This window comes from Anomalospiza imberbis, chromosome 3, assembly GCF_031753505.1.
Source record: "Anomalospiza imberbis isolate Cuckoo-Finch-1a 21T00152 chromosome 3, ASM3175350v1, whole genome shotgun sequence".
Taxonomy (NCBI): domain Eukaryota; kingdom Metazoa; phylum Chordata; class Aves; order Passeriformes; family Viduidae; genus Anomalospiza; species Anomalospiza imberbis.
This window is the reverse complement of record NC_089683.1, coordinates 82628657-82654435: the sequence shown is the minus strand read 5'-3', so window position 1 is coordinate 82654435 and position 25779 is coordinate 82628657. Positions and strand designations below refer to the sequence as shown.

Genomic DNA, 25779 nt, shown 5'->3' with positions numbered 1-25779 from the left:
ATTAATTTTGGCAGTACCCCACAGCCACCTGACAAGTCTCTATTATCTCTATTTTCCCTATAACACACATATTAAGAATTCAGTTTTGCTAATTTTGAATAGATTCTGATTATAAGAAAAGGAAGAGATACTCATCTCTACCAGGAAAAAAGTTAAAAGGCTAGGTTTCAAGCTCCTTAAGCTGGTATAATTATGAAAGGCTTGTAAGCGTGTCAGCAAATAGGACAAAACACACTCAATGTCAGTGGGCAAAGCAAGTTTCACTGAATTTAATGGAACTGGCACAAAATTCACTATGTCAATATCATTAAAGTGAATGAAAAAGATCTCCTAGTCCCATTGGAAACTTGACAAGGCTGTAATCGATCCAAGTTCCTACTAAACAGAATTAGCAACTAATAAACCGCCTAAGGAAGAAAACTGTCATCACCATCATATGGCTCTGTAAAATATGTCTGCTGGTGGTTGACCAACACAGAGGAGAAATAAATACAGGCAATCCACTGCAGATGGGCAATTTCTGTTGAGATTGGCTTAAGAAATAGCCAAAGTAAAGAAGATATTCTAGACTATTCTGCAGTTTTTCAGCAATCCTATGCTCTAAATCTAGTCTCTTTCTTCCTTGTTCAGGTATGAGTGGTATTTACAGTAGGCAAACCACCCAGCAGTAAAAATATACAATCTACATAAATTCTGTGAAAAATTGAGAGTTTACTTGGCCACAATTTTAGAATTGGAGAACCAGTAAAAAATGAAGTTATTTAAACAGGAAAAAATAACAAATGTAAATTTAAAAATCATTTGCACACACACACACACACAAAAGGTTTTATTAGGTTTGAAAAATGAAAAATTTTAGTGTTATGAAGGAGGATCTCCATTCTAATTTATAAATACATTCTAACATATCCACAACAGAACCATACTCTTTATACCTTCAAATGCAAACTCACTCTGTAGTTCTTTTCTGGATTACTGGTTTCTAAAACTTAAGAACAATACGTAGGCATCAATACAGCAAAGCACAGTGCTCTTTGCCTTCTAAAATATTGATTCTTCAAGTAGGAATTATATATTCTAATCCAGATGATCCAGTGAGATGTGTTCCATTTTCTCCTATGCACTGTCCATACTTCTCTTCATTTAAAGGAGAGCAGCATGTATGAGACCAATGCTGATAGCACAGTTAGAGTTATATGAACCCTGAATTTCTTAGAGTAGCATTAAAAGCAGCAATGAATCTTGGACTTAGATGCTGAAAAGGTTCATTAGTTTAGAGCACCAGTAATTTAAGCATCTTTGTTTTACAGTCTGCAGAAGGAAAACCAGTAGAATTTCCATCTGCTTCTCAGACTGCTAGCATAGTCTGAAACAAAAAGCTATGAGAAATGATTCTGTAAGTCAAAACAGCATTCAGAGAACAAAAGTACCCCAAGTGACTTTCATTACTAGAGAGTAAATTCCAGTGTTTTATTTTGTGCTTTCACAGTCTTAACATACTGTCGTTTTCATTTCTGTTTAGCAGTACTCTCGTCTTTACAAGCCCAATCAGAGATTCCTTGCCAAATCAAAATCTGCAAAATTCTCCCTCACGGCAGACAATGTCTTTCACCTCAAAAGTTCAAACCTCACGATTAGTTTTCAAGCAAGCAGCTCCTGGAACTGGTTCATTACAAGCAATGACTGGAGGAAAAGGATGGGGTTGCATGGCTTGGGGGATGGCAGCAACATGAGCCTGGATTGGATCATTTCACCCTCTTTGAGTAGAGGTGGTCTTGACAAATTCCTGGATAACCTCTTGTGTAACAACAGAGAACAACAGTGATTATGAAGTATTGTAGCTATTTAAGCCAGATGCTTTATTTTGGATGATGTAAACGGTCCTTCTGTATTGCCATTTTCAGTTATAGTAGAGCAAAGATTTCTGAAATTAAAAGATGTCATGGATATGTTAAATTCCTACTGCCTTGCTATTTTTGTTGAAACATTTGTGAATTCACATTGACCACTGAAGAACATCCGTATGATTCTGTCAGTGATCTTCCATTATTTTCAGGCTACTAGGTAAATGAACCAGGAGGCCTGTAAACTACTTGGAAATCAAATACACAGTCCTGTGTTGAAAAGACAGACTGTCTTGGGTGATTTTTCTAGGAACACTAGGTGATTCGCAGCTATCACAATTTATCTAATACATGTATCTCAAAAAAAGTCATCACCAAGACAAACTGAAGGAATGAACTGTATGTGCTAAAATCAGCATTCTTAAAGGGAAACACAAGAAGACGCAGTCTTAATATTTAAATTCCTCTATTTCCCACTTCCATGCAAATATCATTCCAGGAGTTTTTGTTGAAGGCTCAGGAGAACTCAGAACTCTTTAAATATCCTTTTGTCTTGTCACTGAGCAAGGAAAACTCTGTTCAGTTCATGAGATCATCTGTCATTAGCACTAACTGCAACACAGCGGGATTGAATTTGTGATCTTGACGATACCTTACAGACTACATATTGGTTTTCCAAAGCTTGAGCTCATCCATTTTTTAGCTGCCTATTTTGTGTGCTAGAAGGAAAATACAGGCCATTTTTCCTGACGACACTTGCACGTTTTGGTGGCAAAGACCTGAATGTAAAAGGACCCTATTTCCTCCTTCCTGTCTCCACTCCCCCAAGAAAAGTTGTAGCACACTGAAAAAACAGCATGTGGAAGTTTGGACTGCCACTGTCTAGGGAGCACATATTCCGTGGGCAGGCAGACTATTTCATTTGCCAGAGCTGTCAAGCCAGCCCTTTCTACAAACACTAGCTTAAGACAAAAGAAAAGAAAAATTATAACAAAATGTTTTAAAAGCTACATGCAGAGGGCTGAAGCAAAGGCATAGTAATTAAGTGGTTTCCTGGGTAACAATGGGGCAAACTGATCAAATCTTCCTGCTTAAAATTAGATTCTTAAAATCTACATTTAGACATTTAAGAGTTGTACAAGTTGTTTTGATTAACTGCACCTCTAGCAAAGTAAGTTAGTCAGTCCAGTTTTGGAAATATAAGTCAGTATGATTCTTCCTCTTCTCCAGTTGTGACTTCAGTATAAAGTACAAAAAGGGCTTGATTTGCCAACATGTCAACACCCATAAGCTGTCAGACTGAAGCTAAAGTGACCTTTCAAAAATCTGAACAACCTAAGACTCTCAATTTAAGCATTAAGACTAGAGGTCTGCCTACCTAAACACAGGTATCAATCCAGTCCACTCTGAGAGAGTACATGACATGAAAGTACAGCTTAAAATCCAACTGTCTGATTTAGCGGTGAAATTCATGGCACAAATCCAAAAATGAAGCTTGGAAAATTTCCCTTACCATCCCCGCCATTAGGTATCTGCATTTCTTGAAAGGGACAACAGGGAAATAATACAGGTGAAGTGGTTAATGCTGTATATAAATCCACTGAAATATTCCCCTCTCCATGAGGGAGTTTCTGCCTTGCAAGCCTCCTATGAGTGCTCCACATGCTTTATCAGTCCTTTTGCCTTCTGGCAGTAAGTATTAGCAAGCATGAGATCTCTGTCATGAAGTGTGCAGCAAAGATTTGAAGAATTACTTAGAAATTTTATTTACATGGAAATGAAATGCACACCCTACCAGATGGGAAATTGTGAAAGACAGTTTGGACTATCTAAATCATTTTTATTTCAGGAATAGATAAGCTCTTGTGCAGTTTTCTAAACCAAGGAATCAGACATCTGGAGATCTCATTGTCGTAGCTTAAAACCTTATTTTTATACTAGTTTTTCACAACTTTCTGTGTGTGGGAGGCTGTGAGCATGGGAAAGAAAATATTAGCTGGCTAATCAGTAACTTCGCATTACAAACAAAACCAACTACATATGGTTTTCTCTGGTTTGTACAATAGCAGCCAGATTCTGATGTAACTTAATGAAACAATTGGTCTCCTGCTAGGTATGAATTCGTGCAGGTGGTTTACAGTGTTATAATAGAAGTGATGTGTGCATGTAGTTCAGTAACTAGGATTCAGAAAAAACCTGTGTAAAAAGGGAAATGAGGTGTTCACTCCCTTTATTTCTCTATGAGAGAAAAGACACATGCTAAAAATGAAAAAAAAAGTGACAGGTGGCAAAGAAGCATTTGAATTATGTTCCAACTCTTTAAAGAATTGAGCCATGGGAATTCTCATCTTTAAAAATAATTTGAAATATTCAGAATGTTATTTTCTGTGGTGTTTCCTGCAAATTTTGGGGTTTTTTCCACTAATTTAAGCAAGAACAAACAACACTGAATTTTAATTAACTATCAGGTACACCAGTTTCTATTCTAAACCTCCTTCAAGAAACAACTATTTTAGAATTTAACATGGAAGGGTGTTTATAGCAAAAAATAATATGCTTCTCACTGCAGCCTAGTGAGTGCCAGGCCCTAAAGATAGTAAAAATCTTAAGCTAAGCATGGTCTTCTGCTATATCTATTTCCTTAGACGACACTGTCCATTCAGAAATTGTGCTTTTGATTAAAAAAAAAATACATTTGCATTTACACAACGTAGTCTGAGATGAGAGACTCAGGAGAAAATATACATGTCACTACTGAAAATAGAAGAGATTCTGCAAGTTTGCCATATTCAGCTGTGGGTCTCACTTTGACCGTTAAAACCAACAGCACTGACTTTTTTAAGGTGAGATGGTTACCTAGGTTTAGGTTTTGAAAAACTTCTTAATACCTGAAAACAGTCAGCTTCATGGTTTTGGTCAGGATTCCTCCTTGAAATTAATGCTGACTCAATGTAACATCTCTCAATAAACTTTCCCCAAAGGTTAACTGCTGTGCCAATTACTTTTCACCATATACTTTCCACAGCACTTCTTCAATCAGGACTAGAACCACAGCAAACTCTTAGTGAAGATGCCCCAGCCATGGGCCCAGGCAGGGTCAGGGCAGAGAGTGGCAGCCCTGGCCCCTGGTATCCTGTCAGAGCTCCTAGCTGAGGGTCAGTACATCACAGAGCATCCCCAGGAGACTCCAGCTCCTCACATCAAGGATTTTTTTGGGCAACACTAAGAGCATAGCCCACAACATGTATTTTTAACCAAGAATTTTCAGGTGTATCTATGCTGTCCATTCTTACACACAAAGGTTACCACACACTGCCTACAGCTTTGTTTGGAGATAGCTAAAACAAAATCCACTGAAGCCTTTTTCTTCCCACAGAAAATGAAGAAGTAGTGGGGAGGAGAAGGGGAATTGAACACTCTTTTTTTTCTCGGTTTAGGATGCCATTAATCCAAGAAAACTCTCAACACAGCATACCCAGCAGTAAGCACTTGCGAGATTTAGCCCTAAGCAACTGACTCTGTTTTTATTTCTTATGTCTGAGTCACTGCTGAGTTACTTTCTAAGTAGGAGAGTATTTAGCAGCAGGTGAATTAATATAATCACCTCTTCTGGATACCTTTAACAAACATGGGTATGATCCACAACAGTGGCAACTATGCACATAATTAAAACTGTATTAAACAGACAGAAAAACCTAAACTTTGGAGAATTTCCATGATTCTCATACTTTTGGAAGAGAAAATAACTTTTAAGCTATGAAACAAATGTTTATAACAGTGGCCTATATTAGGGTTGTATTAAAATTCCAGTGTAATATGTTCAACAAAAATTTTGATCAAAAATTTTTTTGCTGAAGACAAAGATTTTTAGAAAAAAATGCTGTGTTACAGATGGGAAACAAACTGCTTAGAAAACCTTTATACCACTGATAAATTAGTATTATGTACTATCATTCCAGGAAAGTAATTTTTTCCCTATAATTATCTATTGCTATAAAGTACTTTCTTAAGCAGCATCTTGCAGGTATCTTTTACATGCATGAATTTAATTATATTGTTCATGAAAAATCCTCCTACTCTCTCATCACTGACTGGAAGCATATATCTTATGTGCTTCCCTACCCCCACTGACACAGATCAGAGAGAATATTTCACTAGAGCATTAAAATGATCCACAGCAAACGCATGACTTCCATGAACCTGGACTAGAAAATCTATGAGGCTGAAACAACTGGTAAAACTATTGAGGTCATTTTACATGAGTATTAATTTAAAGTATTTTAGCCTTTTTTTACCTTTTAGATTCTCCCACAAATATTTTTACATTTCTTTTTGCTAAAAAGAGACTCTAATCAAGAGTGAAGCCAACTCCATTAGTAAATATATAACAGAGGTGTAACATCTGGGGGACTTGTGATATATGCTGACAACCCAAAATCTGTTACAAAAATTAATGTCTCACAAAGTCATATGAAACTTTAAAATATTGTATAATAAACTTCTTTCTATAACAGTTTATAAATTGCATGTTCTATGTTATGATGCACTACATCAAAAATGTTTTATTCAGTTGACTTGCATTTGCCGTGACTTCAAGGAGTTCTGAAACTGATGCAGTAGGAAGATTCATGTTTATGCTGGTAAACTTTTAAATCTGTTTACGTTTTTCCAAGCAAGTAACTCTAAAGGAATGTGTCTTATTAGGGTGCAGAATTACTCCATATCTGAAGTAAAATACCTAAATACACATTTGATGAAAGTTACAAATATTAAACTTGTGGAGGTGTTTGGTTTTTATTTTCTTCAAAAGTAAAGAACAAGCAACACATTTTATACAGCATACAACAAATGCTGTTATTGCAAGCACCAAAGGATTAAACTGCTGCCACCCCAGAGCACAAGTTCTCAATCTGTACTATACAAAATGATATCCACAATAACAGTTTCCTAGTAATTTTTGGTTTGTTTTAAAACACTTAAACCCAAAATTATGACTGACTCCTTTCTCAGAACCCAGCAACATGGCAAATACCTGTCAATCTCAAACCTGTCAAATCCACCAGGATCACTAAGACAGAAAACTCTTCTGGGACTCAGTCTTTTAAGCTCTTCTTCAAATTCCTAGAAGACCAAACTAAGCAGTTGGATTTGGATGATGAATACATGAATGACCTTGAAAACAAAAGGCAAACACAAGGCACAGTTGGAGACAAGCTAACTCCACACGCTGACTACAGGATCACACCAACACTGATGGGCAGAGGAAATGCAGTCCATGAGCAGTCCCAGTGTGCAAATAGGTAACAGCCAGCTACAAGCATAATTTCATGACAATCTCTGCAGCAAACAAATGCTAGTAGAGACCTTAATATATTCTGCCTAAAACATCTCTAGTGTGTTGTATTCATCCTTCACACAGAATTCACTTTTTCATGCTTTGCATGTACAAGGAAACCATTTTTCTTCTACCTGTGCCATAGCAGAGGAATTCTTAGATGCAAGTGCTGATTTTGTGATTGATCCTCTGTAATAGTGGAATGAGGAGTAGGACAAAAAAACCCATTTTTAACATGCCTAATACTTTCAACAATCCTTCAAAGAGAAAAATAAGAAAATTAACATTAGTGCATACAACAAGATTAGTCAGAAGAGAATCTAAAATTTTATTTGACTTAAAAGACCCTTTCTTAAGTTAGCAAGCACTCTCTAAAATTAGTCCCTTCTATTTCTTCAATGAAAATAAAAAAATACATGAGGAACATTTCTTTTTCTGACATAAATTTTGTAGGCCCATTTGAGTTGTTGGAAGATCATTTTTATGTGAATGATTTAGAGGTCTGCAGTAGCTCTTTAATTACTCAAGACCAAATGGCCCAGACAGCGTGTTTGTCCCAAATCAAGTATATATTTTTTCAAAACCTAGTCTCTAGAATTACTGCTGGTAAAATCTCTACCACATTAGGCATATTTTTATTTCCTGAACAGGAAAAACCCAACAAAAACTGCTAAAAGTAGGTATTTACAAGAAAAGAAGCTAAATCAGAGATATAGTCTTATAACATCCTCTTTCTTGCCATTTCTTCCAAATGACTGTGTAGTCTCAGTCATCACCTGACCAAATAAATCCCCATTATATGGCTAAGACAGAGTTCTCCCTGTTACTGGACATGTGTATGTCCAGTCACAGGAAGAACATGTCAGCAGCCTCTAGAGCCTCTAGCCTGGTAGCCTGACACACATGCTCCACCTCCTATCCTGTGACAGGGAAAATTATCACATAAAAATCCTGTCATGAAAGCCACATCACATAAGGGGCAAAAAGGCTGCAACACAAGATCTCAAATTCTCTGAGCTATTCAAAAGGTTAGCAGTATAAAGTTAAAGCCATGGCTATTAAAAAAAGGACCCTATTATGGTAATAGAGTCAGAAGTGTTGAGAGTTTCACCACCAGATTTATCTACCATCTTTGACTGAATAAGGATCAACACTAGAGATGACCAACCTTCTGCTGTGCGTTCCAAAAATCTTTATGAATCCAAAACCTCTAGTCAGATATGCAAGGTGTATATTAGTGAGAAAAGTGAAGTGGTGCCCCAACACAGGGCCAGGGGAGTAGATAGCTCTTGCCTCCAAGCTGAAACTTCATTATCAGAAGATATAATAGGGCTGACTATGGGCTGTGTATCCCCAGGTCACACCACTACATTGAAAAACATTTAAATGAAATATTCATAACAACAGATTTACAGCAGACTAAAAACTCTAGTGCAAGGTCTAGAGAATTCCTTTAGTAATGGCAGCTTCTCATCAGCACTCTATATAGGGAAGCAAACCAGGAAATCTACCCAAACTGCACCATGTCTCCCATCACTACATATTACCCACCACTACATATTACTCATCCTCAGCTCTGCTTAGAGCACGTTCCTTGTACAAGTGCTGGAAACACATCCTTCAGGGCACAACTCCATAACTTGCTCTTCTTGCATCTGCACAGTATCAGGTGGGTATAAATTTGTCAGCACCTTTTTATTTTCTCTAGACTTCTTTTACATAAAAGATCCATGGAAAGTCTCAACCTTAACTGTTTTGAGTATTCTCAGTATAGTCATGAAGTAAAAGAACAATTATGTGAGGCAAAATATCATGTTGCTCTGAGGGTCCTAACATATATGGGAAACACAGTTTTGTCCTGATATTTCAAAACACTGCAAACGCCATGATGCAAACATTAAGCAGTTGTAGAAAAAGATGTATTATCCAGCCACCTTCTCACTAAAGCTGTATTCCTCTGGAAGCTGCTCCCATCAATTATTTCACCTAGAGACCATAGTGACCTTTTTCCCTGCCTTCATTTTCATCAACTTAATTTCTGATGGCATGACAGGATCAAAGCCAAAAGGACAGACTAATGCTAAAAGCATCCATTTTTTATGATTTCTTCATATATCCCGTGGCTGAAGGAATAAAACCCTCTCTTGAACACAGATGCAGCAGGCATGCCAATACATTATGTAAAACACAGCAAATAATTTATAACTTCCTGAGAGCAACTCATTTTAAGTTATACTACCAGTGTAATGGCACAGTTTAAAAGATGGATTTCAGAGAGCAAAACCTGATCTGCATATTAGGTTGATTGTAGAATCAAAAGGAAAATGGTTTAAAAACATAATCCTCCATCATGTAAAAAACTACTCTTCTCACATAAACCTTGCCTGTTGACATATTTTATTCACTGAAAGTATTCAGGATCCATAAACGTGGATGCTAAGATTTTAAAATACAAACTTATTTCATTACAAGTAAATGCTAATATATATATATATATATAGCTATTTCAACATTACATTTCAATTAAAGTTCAATGTGGTTTATTTTCATCCTTCACAAACAATATTTATGGAGCATGCAAGAGTGTATTTCACTCTAGAAGAGTGCCAGACTTACTGGCATGGTAAACAGCCTGACATGCAGTTTTTTAACCTAAGCCAAACTGTGTCAAAAGTTACTTGGGACATGTAAGTTAATACCAATCACATGCACAAAGCTATACTACAGCAGATTCCTTCTGACTATTGTCAGCATGAATGAACAAACTTCTTTTTTACCAGAAAACTGACAGAATAACACAGCAAAATGTACTAAAAAAACAAAACCTGAGAATATTATTAAGTGTTGAATCAAGTTCATAGCAGATGCAAAGCTATATTTCCTTTCCTTAAACATATTTTATATTACATGTAAAGTCCACGGCTTACATATTTATAATATACCTCTTTAAATAAGGATTACATTTTCAGGCAGTTTATCAGACTTCAATTTAGTTACTGAAACGAAAAAAAATGCTTATCCTAAATTCATCTGGATGAATAATACATCCAATTTTTGAATAAATTCTGCACCAGGAAAGACAGGAAAACACTGCAAATGAACTTTGCCATACCAAACATATCCCTTGGACTAATTATACTTTATTAGAATCTAGCACTGTAATAGTCATGTCTACAGCTTCTTAGTTTTTCTGGTAAAGCCAGTACATTATTTATAATTTTACTTTTGTTCTTTAGACTTACTAGAAAAAACACTTTGAATAATTAAACCTGATACCTAATGTATTTGACAGCTTGCAATTTGGGCTTCTTTAAGACCATTTACTATTTACATTCTACATGACAACATATAATTTAAAAATTTTAAGGTAAAGGCTGTTCTCTCTGGACTGTAATGTCATTTATTACATTGCTGACTACTATTAAGGGTACACCTTTGGGGGATGTGTGTGGTGCATGTTTCTTTTCTTTTTTTCTTTTTTTTTTTCCCCTTCAGTAACTTAGGCAAGATCCTTCCTCAGGCCATCCAAATGGAAACAAATAGATCCCTTGTAAACTCACTGCTTTAGTTACTGAACTAATCCATGTCAAGCAAGACACAATGTAAGTTTACTTTGGCTAAAACTTTATCAACAGCAAGTATGTGGCAGTACATGAATGTTATTTTTCTAGAAGGAAATGTTTTTATTAACTTGCTGTTACAGAAGCATAATCTGCATTTGGCTTATGTAGGAACTAGACAATCACAAAAGTGGAAATATATGTAACATCATTTGTTATTAATTATGTTCTGTGATCACAATAGGCAAATGCAGCCTAATCTCCTACCTCCAGCATTTTCCTGTAAGAAAATTTAGATGCAGGATAAAAGTAACTATGGGCACAGTATTCTCTGACAAGAAACAACAATATATTCAAGTCTCTTCAGTACAACAGTACTGTTTAATGGTTACTCAACATAGGGGATTTTTGTCAAAAAAAGTGCAATAATAATATTAGTAATAATAACAACAACAACCACACATAGATTAATACTAAACATCTTTCCAAGAACCTTACAGCCTGGCTGCCATTCCATTATTGATTTTGCAACCTATTCTGCATACTGATGAAGAAAACCACAAATTTTTAACACATCAAAGTGCAGTGTCCAACGGGAAACATATAGGCTATGATAACATGCTTGACTTCATAACTTTTATTTCAGTGAATCCACTTAGAAAAGGAAAAGATCAGAAAGAATTTAGTGATAGTGTCATTTTTTTTAAATTTTTGTACTGCTGAGGAAGAACATAATACACAACAAAGAGAGAAAATATAAATCAAATGTTGTTTCACATTTGCTGTACACTTTTCAAACTCTCAGTTATTCTGTTAAAAATCTCCTCATCCATTTGAATCACAAAGAGAATAATTCCTTACACATCAAGCTGGACTGTCAAGTTAAAGTATTTCAGTGCTCTTCAGACTTATTTAGTAATTTGTTTTCCTTTCATTTTGTAGTACTGTGATGTCCTAATCAATAAATTCTTGGACTTAGTATGCCCTTAAAATGAACAGCTGTATTTCCATACAGGAGATTTGGTTTGATGTTTATTTCAATCAACACCCACCCCAACCCCCAAAAAACCCCAACAAAACAGTCTTGACAATGAGTCCTGGGAGTAAACACTCCCAAGACACGTTTCCTCCCTCAAATTCTTTAAATACGTAGAAAAATGCTAATATGCATATTTTTATTCTATTCTCAGGCATTTTTTAAACCATTAATAGCATTGGTATCAATTTACACTATATTTAGATCCCACATTTATGTGCTTTATATTCTAATTCTATTGTTTTCATGCTTAGATCAGAATATTTAAATTGGTAAAAAATAAAATCATTATTCTAAAAACTTTTCCCTGGTTATTTTTCCCACCAAATAAATGCACTAGAGAAACAATGTAATTAACAGGTTTTCATGGATTGAAAACCCAGGAAAAATAAAAACTTCATAGCTCCCTAAAAGTCAAAGAGCAGATCTGGTTCTTTCTAAACAACAAAACCCCAAAACCCCTACAAAAGAAACCATATAAACATACAATCTGCATGAATCATTGGCATAGGTATATTTATATTTTTATGTATAAGGTCTGTGTCAGAGATTATTAATCCAAAATCATTTTAAAATCCCATACAGCTGTCCTTCTGAAATAAACCAAGTTAACAGATTTACAATTTACATCAAATACTCATCAGCAATCTTTCAGAGTTTCAAAAGATTTTATATAAGCTGCACAACATGTTCAGTGCCAGATATATTTGTCATCAACTTGCATTGCTGTTCTCTTACAGAAAAAATCATAATTCCTTTGCATCCTGCATACTGGGGTTTTTTTGATTTGTTTTGTTTTAAATACTGACCTTTACTAATTTCATCATCTTTTAAACATTTTTTACAGAGTAATAACCTTGATCTGGTGAAAAAGTAAAGAGCTTCTTACCATCCTGATCCAGTATTTTTCACGTCTCTGGATATTCAGCAGCAAGGAGCTGTTGCTGTTGCACTGCTTACTAGAGACACTGGAGGCTTTGGAAGCAGAGAGTGTTTTATGTGGTTAAAATGTATCACCACTGATTATATTTCAGTCCCTCAATTCCTAGCCTTGATGCTCTGGAAATCAGCCAATCCAAGTGATAAAGAGGTTTGCAACGAGAAGTTGGAGAATTTCCACAGTGAATGCTTCATGGAAATGTTTTGCTTCTTGATACTTGTTTTTTTATATCCACTAAATGTTAAAATAAATCCTGGCTCCCTTTTCCCTCCTTCTCTTTTTTTTTTTTTTTTTTTTTCCCCCTAAAATGAGATTCATATATTGTTCACAAAGGACTTTGGCATTTGCTATAGCTAGGCACAGTGCAGAAGGGCATCATGCCAGATTATGCATACATCTCAGCCAAGATACCTGAATTTTGACTTCCAACACACCCTGTTATTCCAAACATGGATCTTCCTAAGCCAAAGCTCCTAACTGCCAAAATACACAGTGTTTTTGTGAGGCAGCCAAATGCCCCTTCAGATTAGCTAAGAGCATCTTTTATTTGCAATGTGGTTGCTTGTTATTGGCTTTTCTTTTTTTTTTTTAACACTTTTTTCCCTAGGGAAGATAAAGTGGTAAATTCCAAAGGGATGAAATGATCAACTGGCACTTCTACTGCCACTCCTCTCAATAACAAATTTCACACAGCAAATTTCCCAGCATATTTCCCTGCAATGCTACAACTATGATTAATTACTTAGTTAACATTATAACCATCTTAATATTCTCAATGGTAGCTGAGGATGCTTCTGTTTTGTATGATAAAATAAAATAAAAAAAGTCCAAACAAAACAAAACCAAAGCAAACAAACAAAAATACCCCACAAAAACCCACAAACCCAAAAGCTAACTAAACAGGCAGTACTCACTCCATGGTGTTATGAAATAACACCTCACAGTAAGAGGTGACAAAGAGGCAAAAGGAATCAAGTCAGATTACTGGCTAGTTTAACAAGTACTTAGAATAATTTCCATGCTTTTTGGGCCTCACAATACTGGGGTTTTAAAGAAAGGATTATCAAAAGGCTCCAAGGAGACTACCTTAGAGATGTTCTCAAGAAGACAGCATATTACTGTACTAAGAGAGCGTATGACTGAGCCTGAAATTTTAATGAATACTGAAAGAGGATTGAGTGATGCTTCTGCAACAACTGAGAGTTTATAAAGGTCTAGAAAAGTGAAGACCATGTTCTGTGCAAGAAGGGAAAATAAATTCAGAAGACATGCCTGTGGGTTTTTTCTATTCTGTTTGCAAAATGAAACAATAATGATTTTCACTGAATCTGAATGGGTATGAAAGTGCAGGACTGACCTGAAGAATGCAAGGAAAAGGATGCTAGACTAATTGGCAAGCTTGTTTAATAGGTGAAGAAGAGCTAGATGGAACATTCGAATGTTTGTTGAAACAGCAATGAATTTACTTTAAGAAATTACATTAAAAATAAGATTTAATCCTCAATAACATTAACAGTGTAGTTTCTGAACTTAGAGAAAAATTAAGTAATAAATGACATGTATTTTGAACACCATGGCAAGATTAGGTTGTTTTCTAGAACGACAAGGAAGCAGCAGGAGGGGAGTCTGTAGGAGGCCTGTTTTAGCCATGTTGAACTGTTGATGTCTAGCTGAACAGCCACAAGAAGCTCTTTTAATTCCAGACCTTTCTTCTTCAGCCAGAGCTAAAAAATTCATTTGCAAGGCATCATGGCAAAGATGAATTTGACATGTGTTTACAGATGAGCTTGTCTGATGTAAATAAAAGGACCACAGTTCAATCCCTAAGAAAAATAGCAAGATGGAGTGGAAAGAGGCCCTGAAAGGCTGACTAAGAAGATAGAAAGGTAAAAAAAATAAGCAAACCAGGTTCTATGAAACCAAGAGAGACAAAATTTCAGGAAGAAAAATGGACAGCAGTATAAAAGATAGCTTACAGAACAAAGAAAATCAGTAGACAGCCCTAGTTTCTTTGTTTGACCAGAAAGCTGCCTACAGATACCTTGTCTTGGGCAACATCAGGAGCATGAAAGGAGCAGAAGATGAACAGATTGGTCCGTGCCCAGTGCCACACCAGAACTCGGGCAGTGTCCATAAACAGCTCACAGTTGTATGAGTCACACTGCTAATGGGATTCCCATCAGAGGGGTTCTACATTTAATACCACTGAGACCCAGCAGAGAATTCTGTGAAACAATTCAATTGCAATCAATCTGGCTACAGAGGTCTTGCTCTTTTTAGAAGTAAAAACTTTTCCATCAGAAAGTTTTCAGTCATCTTACTAGTCTACACAAATCTTTCCTGTAATCCTTGAAATTTATGAAACCCTTATGCTCACAAAGATATCTGCTGGGATAGTGATCAGATGCCAAATATGGAGACATGCAGCCAATTTGTGCTCCTGCATGTTTCTAAACAAAATGTGTATGGGACAGGAGTATGGCCCTATGCATACATGCAACAATTTTCAACTCTGCCTTTCAGCCAATGAAGCCAGAATACTTCCATTTTTTACTGGAAAGTAATTCAATTATTGAATGCATACAAATTTCAGAATGAAATCTGTCACAGTCTGCTCACAATTAAAACATGCACCTCCCAAATTCAAGCACAGATATCGCCTTCTAAATTCAACTAAAAGATATTTCTATACAGAAAAAATGCTATCATGCACGTATACAGGCAGAAAAAAAAATTCCAAGTTTTTTCTTGACTAACTTACTTCGGCATTAGCACACCTGCTTCAAAACAAAGCCACCTTTCCTTACTTTGAACTCCTTCTAATACAGAAAAAGAAGTGACCACCAAGGGAGTTATGTACTGATAAAACTACAAAAGTTCAAATGTGAACTCCAACTTCTACCTCTATAAACCTTAAAGATTTTTTTTTTTCTCCCTTCAATTCTTGAAGGATCCACAAGCAATGGGAGCTTAAATTTTCCAGACAGGTCCAGAATTTCTCCTTTTTATGACGAAACCAATTTCTTCCCAAATTTGAGTTAAAACCTGTAATTTAATCCTTGCTGACTGGTCACAACCCTATTGCCAGACTTTACCCCTACCAGCATATTAACTGCCAACATGAGCTCCATGCTTCAGAGGCTATTTCAAAAATATAAATAAAGCTCTCAAAGGCATCTGATAACATTCTTTAGGTCCCTGTAGATATGTAGTTAGCAGGCCACATAATTTAAACACTTATTTAGACAACATAAAAATGTCCTTGAATGCTCTAAATGATCAAGGAATGCACAACGAAGCTGAAAAACCTTAAGTTGTATTAAAAGTAATCTATCTTTTGTATGAAAATAGGTTAGATATGGCAATACAAGTTATTTCACAAGTGTTCTTTGCAACATGTAACCATTCAGACTAGAGCCCTCAATCTGCAACAACTGAACAATTGTACTAACTAGTACCAAACATAACGCAACTGATCAAAGAACTGAATTTTTGCTCTGTTACAATTTCTTTTATTTTGGCATTTTATTGTTGTCCAGAGAGAAGTCATTAAATGAAAAATCCTAATAAATTTAAATGCAGAAATGTTGAGTCGTTTTGGATTTGCTTGAGATGCCACAAAACCTCAGGGACGCGCAATTATGGCTCTCTTGGGGCACTCTGTAAATCTGTCCAAATTGTCCCTAGAGTAATGAAGCATCTTCTCTCCCCAAAAGTTGTAAAAAATAATGAAAGTATCTATGAACAATTTGTTGTAAATAAATAAAAATAAACCACAGTTTGATAAGTAGCAAGACAAAACCATGCAAAATTATTTGGCATCACACAATGAAGACAAACAAGATTATATATGTCTGCAGGAATTCTAAAAGTCAGCAAACAAAAACAGATACAGAACTTCAAAGGCACCTAGACAAACATGAAATTTATCAATAAAAGACTTTGATTTTTTTTGCTGGGAAGAAATACATCCAAAGTGCACTCTGAGTGCAAACTGGTAAATGCTGTAATTCTAAGGGCTAAAAAAGTCAACCAAACACAAAAATTCTCCATTCCTTCAAAAATCTAACTAGAACAGGAACTCCAAAACCAAATGACATAACTATAAATGCCAGGATCAGATCTTCATTGTTCATCAGTTTCATTAGCAACACGGAAAAGCAACAGGATTTGCAGGAAAAAAATAAGTTGTAGGAAAGAAAGAGAGAGAAAGCAGAAAGATGAAAGAAGTGAGCTGGCAGAGGTGGGGTAGGGTGCATAGAAGGACCGAACTTCACAGTATCTCAGTCTAGTCCATCTTCAAGACTTGCTAGATCTACAAATAAATAGCTAGCACAAAAAACAACCAACAACACTAAAAATCAAAGACTGATATCCCCACCATCTTCCACAAACACAACAATATTTCACCTTGCAAGAATCTTTACCAAAATCTCAGATATAACCTACATACTGAAATCATTCACTCACAATTCATATATAAATATCAATGAAACTTTCCAGTGGTAAAATCCTGTTCTTCAGGAAGACTTATAAAAGCACACCCTCAAATACTTCAAATAATGTTCTGAAGCAGAAAGAAGATAAAAACATTCTACTGGCCTTGCAGGAAAGAAAACTTTTATGCAAAATTCTGCTTGTAGAGTTTTGGACCTCACACAGTAGGAATGTAATTTCAAATCAGCAGAAATACATTCAGATCTTATGAAATCTACAGAATAGAAGAGGCTCCTTACCAATTAAAACTCTGCTTAAGCAGTAACCAAAGATTAAAACATGGCCCTGGATGTTTAACATTACCCAGCCCTAAACTGATGTGCCAGCTCACAGATCGTAACTGGAGCAGGTGGCAGCTGCTTAAATGGGCAGTATCAATACACAGAGGATAATGGGCTGCCACTGCCATCAAGCACATACATTGCTTACATGTTTCAAAGAAATATTTTCCCTTTATTTTTGAGGAGCTGAAGGTGTGAATTAAAGGTGAGAACAGTTGCAAAATAAATTCGATTACATTAATAAAAAAAAAAAAAAAAAGACGGAGAAATAGAAAGCCTCCTTATCTATCAGATGCAGCTGAAAAAACATATGAGTGCTGCCTCCCAGAGTCCAGCTGCCTGGAACAAGTCTTTCTATTTTTACAGTGACTCAGTGGCCAAGAAAATCTCCAAGAGCCAAGAAACAATAACTACATTCTCATTCTGCCACTGTTCTGAGGGGGTCACACCACCCCAGCTAAAGTTACACATAGATTCGGGCCTGTGTATTGCCTAAACAGCAGAGACAGGTATCAGCTTCAAAAAGAGCGGAATTAATCTCTCTCTCTCCTATGCACATGAATCCCTGCCCTCAAAATCTCATGAAGGAAAACAGAGTCAATAGACCCTCTCTCTGCACAGGTCCTGAGAATGCTGCACAGAGACTCAGTCTCCCACCACTTCTCCACCTGGAGCAGCCAGGTGGGCTTCAAGAGCCACTTCACTCCAGGGAGATGGCTGGGGGAGACGGGGCACAGAGCAAGATGCAGAGCTGCTCTGAAAGGGTGGGCAGCTTCCTATTCCTGTCATCAGTGTCAACAGAGGCGATACCACCCTTTCTCTACAGGCTGCAGCCAAACTATTCAGAGCAGCACAGCATTTCTTGATCTAATCACTGAAATTAGCACACACTGTAATCATATTCTAAAGCCAAAAGCAGATGTTGAAGGAGCCTCATTGAAAGAAGTTTAGGGTATTTTGAGCACTAATCAGAGATCACTATTTTGCAATTTTGCAGCAATCCTCCCATCACAAAGTAGCTCAAGAGATGTTTCTACAAAAAAAGCCAAGTACAAAGAGCATGATCCTGTTATTTTAGGCAAAAGGAAAACAAAAAAAATTGCTTTTTTTCATCATTAGTGAAGACCGGACACAGCCTTTAAATACTGAGAGTACAGTCAGCATAACTCAACAAACAATTCGTTTCGGTCACTGAGAAATGTGGTTGCCAGGACAGCGCTTCCCTTTACAACCTTCCAAGGCCGCAGGAGCCCTTGCCCGAATGCCAGGCGGGAAGCACAGGAGAGGACGCGATCGCCTCCGCCCGCGGCCACCGGGGGGCGGTGCAGCACCGCGGGCGCGCTGCCGGCGGCGGGCGAGGCGAGCGCGGGGCCGCGGCGGTACCTGCGGCACGCTCCTGAGCTACCTCCACCAGCCTGGGCAAGAACGGCCGCAACACAGGCTGTCCAGAGTACTTCATAAGGCAGCGTTTGCACACACTAAAAATAGCCAATTAGTATTTGGCCTCCCATGTAACAACATTAGCTGTGTTGATGTAATTACCTTTGGTTTCCATGTGAAATTACACTTAATACGATTTTACTGGATCATAAAAGACATTTCATTCTGCTGCAATACTCTGCCTAATGCCAGTCTCAAACTTTGGTAGAAGAGGGACGAAATGGCAGAAAGAGAAAAGGTGCCACTAAGTTGAAAACAGTCAAATACAGAAGTGGAGAAAATGTAGCAGCCCCCCCAAAGAGATTTTCAGGGCTTTTTGTGACCTCAGGGCTACTATAGATAAAGATAACCTACATCTGTTGGACTTCCTTGACTATGTCACCTCTCCAAAACTGTCATGAGAAAGCACATGCCTGACACAAGTGCTAGAGATGGACAGCTCTGGAAAACTCCAGATGAAATGGAAGGCACAGCAGAGTACTACTGCAAAGTCATATGGACAAGAAAATGCTCAGAAAGGCACTGGATGTCTAAGGCTCATATTCCTGCATGACACAGTACTTGTGAGACGTGGCAAATCCCAAGCAAAAGGGCCAGGAGAGTGCCAAACTATTCCAGTGTAAAGAGCTCAGTGACAGATAAAACCTACTTTGAAAAGCAACACGTGAGTCTGCACAAGTGGTTCTCAGGGAAGGGACCAATCTTAAGAAAAAAATGAAAAATATTTGAACAGCACCACCACTTGCTCAGGTACCAGACACTATGAAGCAGGTGATGCTCATGACTCTTCATTTGGAAGTGGGTTTAAATCAGCAAGAAATCAAGCAGGCAAATGACTGCTACAGATTTGTGAAAACTTGAGAAGTGTAGGTGTACACAATATGCATCTCCAGCACAGGCTGAGCAAAAAATGGACCTGCACAGTGCTGAAAGACATACTCAAGCTCAATATCCCCCTTACCTGATAGCATTTTGTGAAAAGACACAGCAAGTGGTCAGACAGCCAAAAAGAAACAATCTCTGGAAATGACAGATCATTTAAAAACTGATAGCAGTGGATGACAATCTGGCCCACTTGCACTAAGAATACAAGAAAGAATAGAGAAGAGCTGATTTTGGTGGCAAGGTCTTTGAAAAGATTCTAAAACTCTGCACATGCTTCTGAACAAAATTCTTTAACCAAAATATTATCCATGTTGCAAAAAGCAGAAAATTGATTTAAGGGATGGACTGCTGGCTTAAAACATAGAGGAACAGTGAGTTATGGCTTTACCCTAAACTAGGTAAGGCCAAATACAGTTGATATCAGCAGACCAAATCTTTCACTCATTTGACCATGCTTAAAACCTGCCCATTTCACATAGATCCATCACAAGATGGATTATTCCATGTACTGAGAGGTAAGAGACTCTGACTGATGAAAAAGTGAAGAGTCTTACAATAAACTCTGTAAATCTATGTTTTTAAAACAAAAGAAGTTGCTGAGAAAGAATAGGTTATCTCACTCTGGAGACTGATGCACAGAGCTGCCAGTCCAATGGCCAAGAGCTTCGAAGTACAGACACACAAATCAGAGTGACAATCTGCTTATACACAGATACTCCTGACCTAACAGTCACGAGAGACAGGTGCCTGGGGAGCAACACTGCTACAACCACAGGTCTGCAAATGCTTTATGCTTACATAAACTATTGTTGGGGGATGACCCTAGTCAGAAGATCAACACCCATACTGCTGCTCACTCACCCTCAGCGGCACACAGGAGACAGAACAAAGAACAAAGCAAGGAATCTTGTGGATCAAATAAAGACAGCTTAACAGGTGAAGGAAAGAGGGGCACACCACCCCCAAAGCAGCAAGTGACTCAAAGTCACTCACTTCCTCCCACAAGTGTGGATACCCTTCAAGCAACAACCAGCATGGAAAATACTCACACACCCCCATATCCTCCTTCTTCTACCCCCAGTTTCTATTGCCAAGTAAGCAGACATAGCTGTATCCCATCCCCACCTCTTCCCCACCTACTTTCCTACTGAATTTGAGGGGAGATGGAGAAACAAAGACCTCTGTGCTGTGCAAGCACTCTTCAGCAATAGCCAATTAGTGCATTATCCACACTGTTTTAGCCATGTATCCAAAACACAGTACCACACAGCACTGTGAAAAAAATTAATTACATCCCAGCTCGATACAGTAAAACTGTTTTGCAAGAAAATTGACTGTCAGGACAGGCAACCAGAAAAAGAAAACAATCTGGATAATACAGAGAGCTTCATGTTAGACAGGTCTTAACACAAGAGAGAATGTTGCAACCTGCCTGAAGCCACCATACAGTGAGTTGGTGTTCAACTCAAAAGGTGCTATGGAGAAATAAATTATTAAATCAGATATACCTTCATACATGAACATTCTCTGACTTGCTCTTTGTTGCCAAAGCATTGCTTACTTCACAAATTAAATGTTTCTAGTGGTTTTCTGGAGTCAGCTGGTAGGATGACATTAAGAGCTTCAGTTAGCAAAGAAAAGTGAGAAAGAAAAATGAGCAAAAACCCAAAGTCAAAATCAAGGCTGCTTGACTCCTCTGGACACATCTTACAGATGAAAAGTGATCACTGCTTGTAAGGCCGTGTTTTTCAGGCTAGCAGGAAGTGACTGGACAGTGGAATAGTGGCTAAGTAGCAAAGTAAAAAAAAAAAAAATTGCAGTGCAGCATGAAACAAAGAATATACAAAAACAAGAATATACTATGCCTGGTGCATACAGTCATTACACTGTACTGGCAGAGGAATAAAGGAATAATATGCATTTATAGTAATTTAAATTAATACCCACTTTTTAGCAGTGTAGCTGAAATTTAATATCGGGTGATGAGTAACTTCATGAACTTATTACTGGTCAAGCTGAACTAAAGGCACGGCTTAAGTTCATTAATAGCTTAATCATCTAATGATTTTAAGGCATCCAGAGGTAATTAAGGCCTAGGTATTCTTCCTGGTCCAATTCTTTGCTGCCATAGTGCATATACAGTCTCAGTAGTTTTGGCTATGTTTCACTTGTTGCTACGTTCCAATTGTTTACAGAACTGAAAAATATGGGGTTGGTGAGATCAAAAGTGACCTGCCAGGAAAACAAAAATAACCTTTGAAAAACTAAGGACTGAGAAACATACAGAGAGAACGCCACACATTGCAAGAGCAATGTTATGACTACTTCCAAAGTATTGGAAGATTCTGCCCTGATGATGTGCACAAACTATGACTACTAAATTTAACAGCATACTAAAGTAGCATCCAGGAGTGCTTCCCATATTACATTTATTTAATATTGTCTTTTCAGCCTCTACTGGATAAGCTTCAATGGGAACACACCCAAATACCTCACACAAGGGGTTGAGGAATCCACAAGTCAGACATCTGAATAGTAAAAACATGACTGGAAACACATCCACATTGCCCCTGGTTGCTGCACACATTGCTTTTCAGCAGGGAGAAGCCTGTCTCTATAGGGATCTTCTTGATAAAGAAGTTCAAAGATCCAATGCTCAGACTTGATTTTAAAATCAATTAATACCCTCTATATGATATATATAATACTCCCTATCTTGGCAAGTCTTTTTTGGGCAGGAGAGAGAGGAAAATGTAATAATTTTCATTATTTACAAGAATTATATGTAATTTTTATGTAGCCAACAAAATAAAGCTTCCAGTATATATAAATTTCCTTTAAACAGTTATCAGCCTTTGAATCTGCTATAAATAATTTGACCACTAATTGGAGAGAAAGCCACAGCATGTCCACATAATTTACAGGAACTATTAAAAACCACAAATCAGACTAGTCTAAGTTACAAATTTCTTCTCACAGATCTAAATATTTGAGTATTTTCTTTGCTATGTCTTTACAATTAAACAAATTACATTTGGATTATATTCTGATCTCTTATAATCTGAAGGGAGTCATTGACACCAGTTTTACATTCTGTATCTTTCTCTCAAAACAAGGTAGTTCATTACTTCATGAAAACCAGTCTCTCAGAAAAGAAAGTTATACTTGGACATACTCCCATTGGAAATCTCTTCTGCCCACTTTTAAGTAGGCTGCTTTCAAAACTTTATTGAGCTCCCTGAACACAGGAGAGTCTCCAGCTAACTCAGTCCTGATTTAAGAAGAAAACAGAGTATATTTCTGTGGCAAAAACCAAAACCATATCCTCCCAATCCAAGGACCAGAGCTTTAATCCCATGAACTGAAATTTTAAGATATGTTATGCAAATGCAAACTCTTCTTTGTTTTCCTGAAGGTTTTTTTTCAGCTAAATGATGGGTGTACCTTATTTAGAATTTTATATTGCCTCTGTCCTATTTGTGATTGTAGACATAAGTCTGTGCAAGTGTCAGGGCCAGATGAAAAGTGAGGGCAGTGTGCCTCTTCTTACAGACACTTGCAATAAAGAAAGACAAGCCCAAAAGTGAAATATAGTCACTAGGATATTAATCTAGGAGCTAGAGAGCTAATTTAAATCCAAAACCAACAAACTGAGAAAAACTGCCATTTTCTGCCTTTATTTCACCTCCTCAGCCTTCATGACAAGTCCCCTCATGGCATTTGCACATCATACTGCATACAAGGCCCTAATCTCAGTACAGAATGCTAATCCATATTATACAATATGCTGTTAAAAATAGAAAGGTTACTTCCAACTTTCTCTACATGCTCTCACACAATTCAGTTTCTGTGAGATTAGGATACATACAATCATAAATTAAGATTGTGTCATACAGTGAGCATGGAACCTGTCCAACTTTGTTGCTATGACCTTTGAAGCCAGTGCAAATCTCTGAATGTTTTCAAAACATTATCTCAGAGCCAAGTCCCTCTATCTTCACTGCTACTAGAACTGCAAAATTGATGATAGATGTCTACATATCTTCAAATTTGTAGAGTTAAATGCAGGTTTACCACTCATTTTGAACAAAAGCAACTTCTGCAGTTGAATAAAAAACAGAAAAAAATTTCACAGAATAGGCAGATGCTTCAATGGTAACCTTCACATTTTCCAACCACCGAATACATACTAAATATTGTATGAAGTGGCTATTACAGTCTCCCGAGCTAAGGGGCTTTTCTTAATGTGAAGATAAAGTGAATCATCTGAAATTGTTCAGATTCTCCTTCTTTCCAAAATAAAGGCATGGTTTTCATACTTTTCTGACTTTTGTAACATTATCCTCTGGACATCTACCACAACATGGACAAATCTGTAGCAATGTAAAAAAACTCTGCCAAACTTTGTGTTACTGCACAAATATCTTTAACAGGCATTTTAAAAAAGAAAAAAAGTGAAAATGTAGCCTTAAAATCAGGGAAGAATAAGGAAGCCTGTAACCTGAAGTAGTCTGACAGCATTATCAAATGAGACAAGAATGGTTGTTTTTTGTTTCAAGTGGTGTATGTGCCTGCACAGAGGTGTAAAACAAATCACTAGTCTTCAATGAAAAATCCCAACAACAAAAGTGAAAAACCACCCTTTCTGTAATAGAAGTTTGATAAGAATGAACATAAAACAGGTGTTGTCTGGTACATTTTATAAGCAAAGCATATTTGTTGCAGTCTGTAACCCAAGACAATCATTCTTTGAATTACTGTACTCATGCATTTTTACCTAGTCTCTACCATCTTACTAAAAATGACTGAATGATTCAGTTTTCTGAAAAATTGAATAAACATAATTATGTCTTTGAAGAATAGGAGTGCAGCCACCACAAAGGTTCTTTGAATACTGCCTGATTTATACCATCCCTTACCTACTGCACCATGACCCCCTACTCTGCAGTACTCCAAACCTATAGGAACTGGAAAACCTGAGACTCCAGATGGCAAAGAGTGCAGAATGTAAACAGGCTATAAATCACCTGAAGAGCTCAAGGTAGCTGTTAGGCAGGTAGAACAGGTAATCTTGTTATCTTTTTAAATTTTATTTTTTAAAATCACAAACTACTATTTGCTTGCTTTAGCATACAGACTCACAGAAGTGTAAAAGTACTTAAAACTATAAGCCCCCCACTTGCACCATTTTTTAAAATGAAATAAAGGTAACATTCATTTTCTTAAAAAAAAGGTAATGTAACTATGTCAGGTTTCTGGTTTACAGCCTCACGTAAAACATGGCTTTCTGTTATTATTAAAGTGTTTTAATAGATGGGGGAAAGGTATACTTTAAGAACAGGGTTACTCATTCATGTTCAAGTAGCAGGAAAACAAACCAGGAAACAAAAGCAAAAAGCACACCACTACCAAAGCCCCAACCCCTAATTGTAATGCAACACATTTACAAAGGGAAGGACTCCATTTCAAACTATGACAAATTAAAGACCAAATCAGTGTCTGTGCTGAATATAATCTTAGAAATGAAACACAGTCTAAAGCCCTCAAGACAAAGGCTTCACAGTAATCAGCACTACATAAGCCATCAACATTTCTTCTCACAGAGTTTAAAATTGAGAATTTTAAGGCCTTGATCTAAAGTTCATTGGAATTAGCAGAGTATTCAATGGCTTTGGATTATGTCGTAGAGCAATAAGCAGGCACAAGCAGACTGGAATATAAGACAAGGTAAGAGAAAAACACATTAAGAATGAGCTTACTTTATTTCCTGAGAAACAATTTGCACACCTGCTTTATTTCAAATTCCTAATACAATTATACTGCAGGCTACATTTGCGTGTAAGAGGCAGCAGTTTCTTTGAACTGAAGATCTTCAGCTTATTTAAAGATAAAACAATAAAACCAAACATAAAAAGTAATAATAAATGTATTATAACCTACAGGGATTTGGAAATTTTGTAA

At 37.0% G+C, this 25779-nt stretch overlaps 1 protein-coding gene across 2 annotated transcripts in view; it reads right to left on the bottom strand.

Moving 5' to 3' along the window:
- PLD5 (phospholipase D family member 5) overlaps nucleotides 1-25779 on the bottom strand; it is a 164541-nt gene that overhangs the window by 117554 nt on the left and 21208 nt on the right. The window contains exon 1 of one of the 2 annotated variants that reach the window (XM_068185419.1): nucleotides 12665-12914. The exons of the other annotated variant lie outside the window; for it this stretch is intronic. Within the exon in view, the coding sequence (XP_068041520.1) occupies nucleotides 12665-12667 (3 nt within the window). The 5' untranslated portion in view covers nucleotides 12668-12914. Of the gene's footprint in view, nucleotides 1-12664; nucleotides 12915-25779 lie in introns of those variants that run through there. 2 annotated transcript variants of the gene reach the window in all.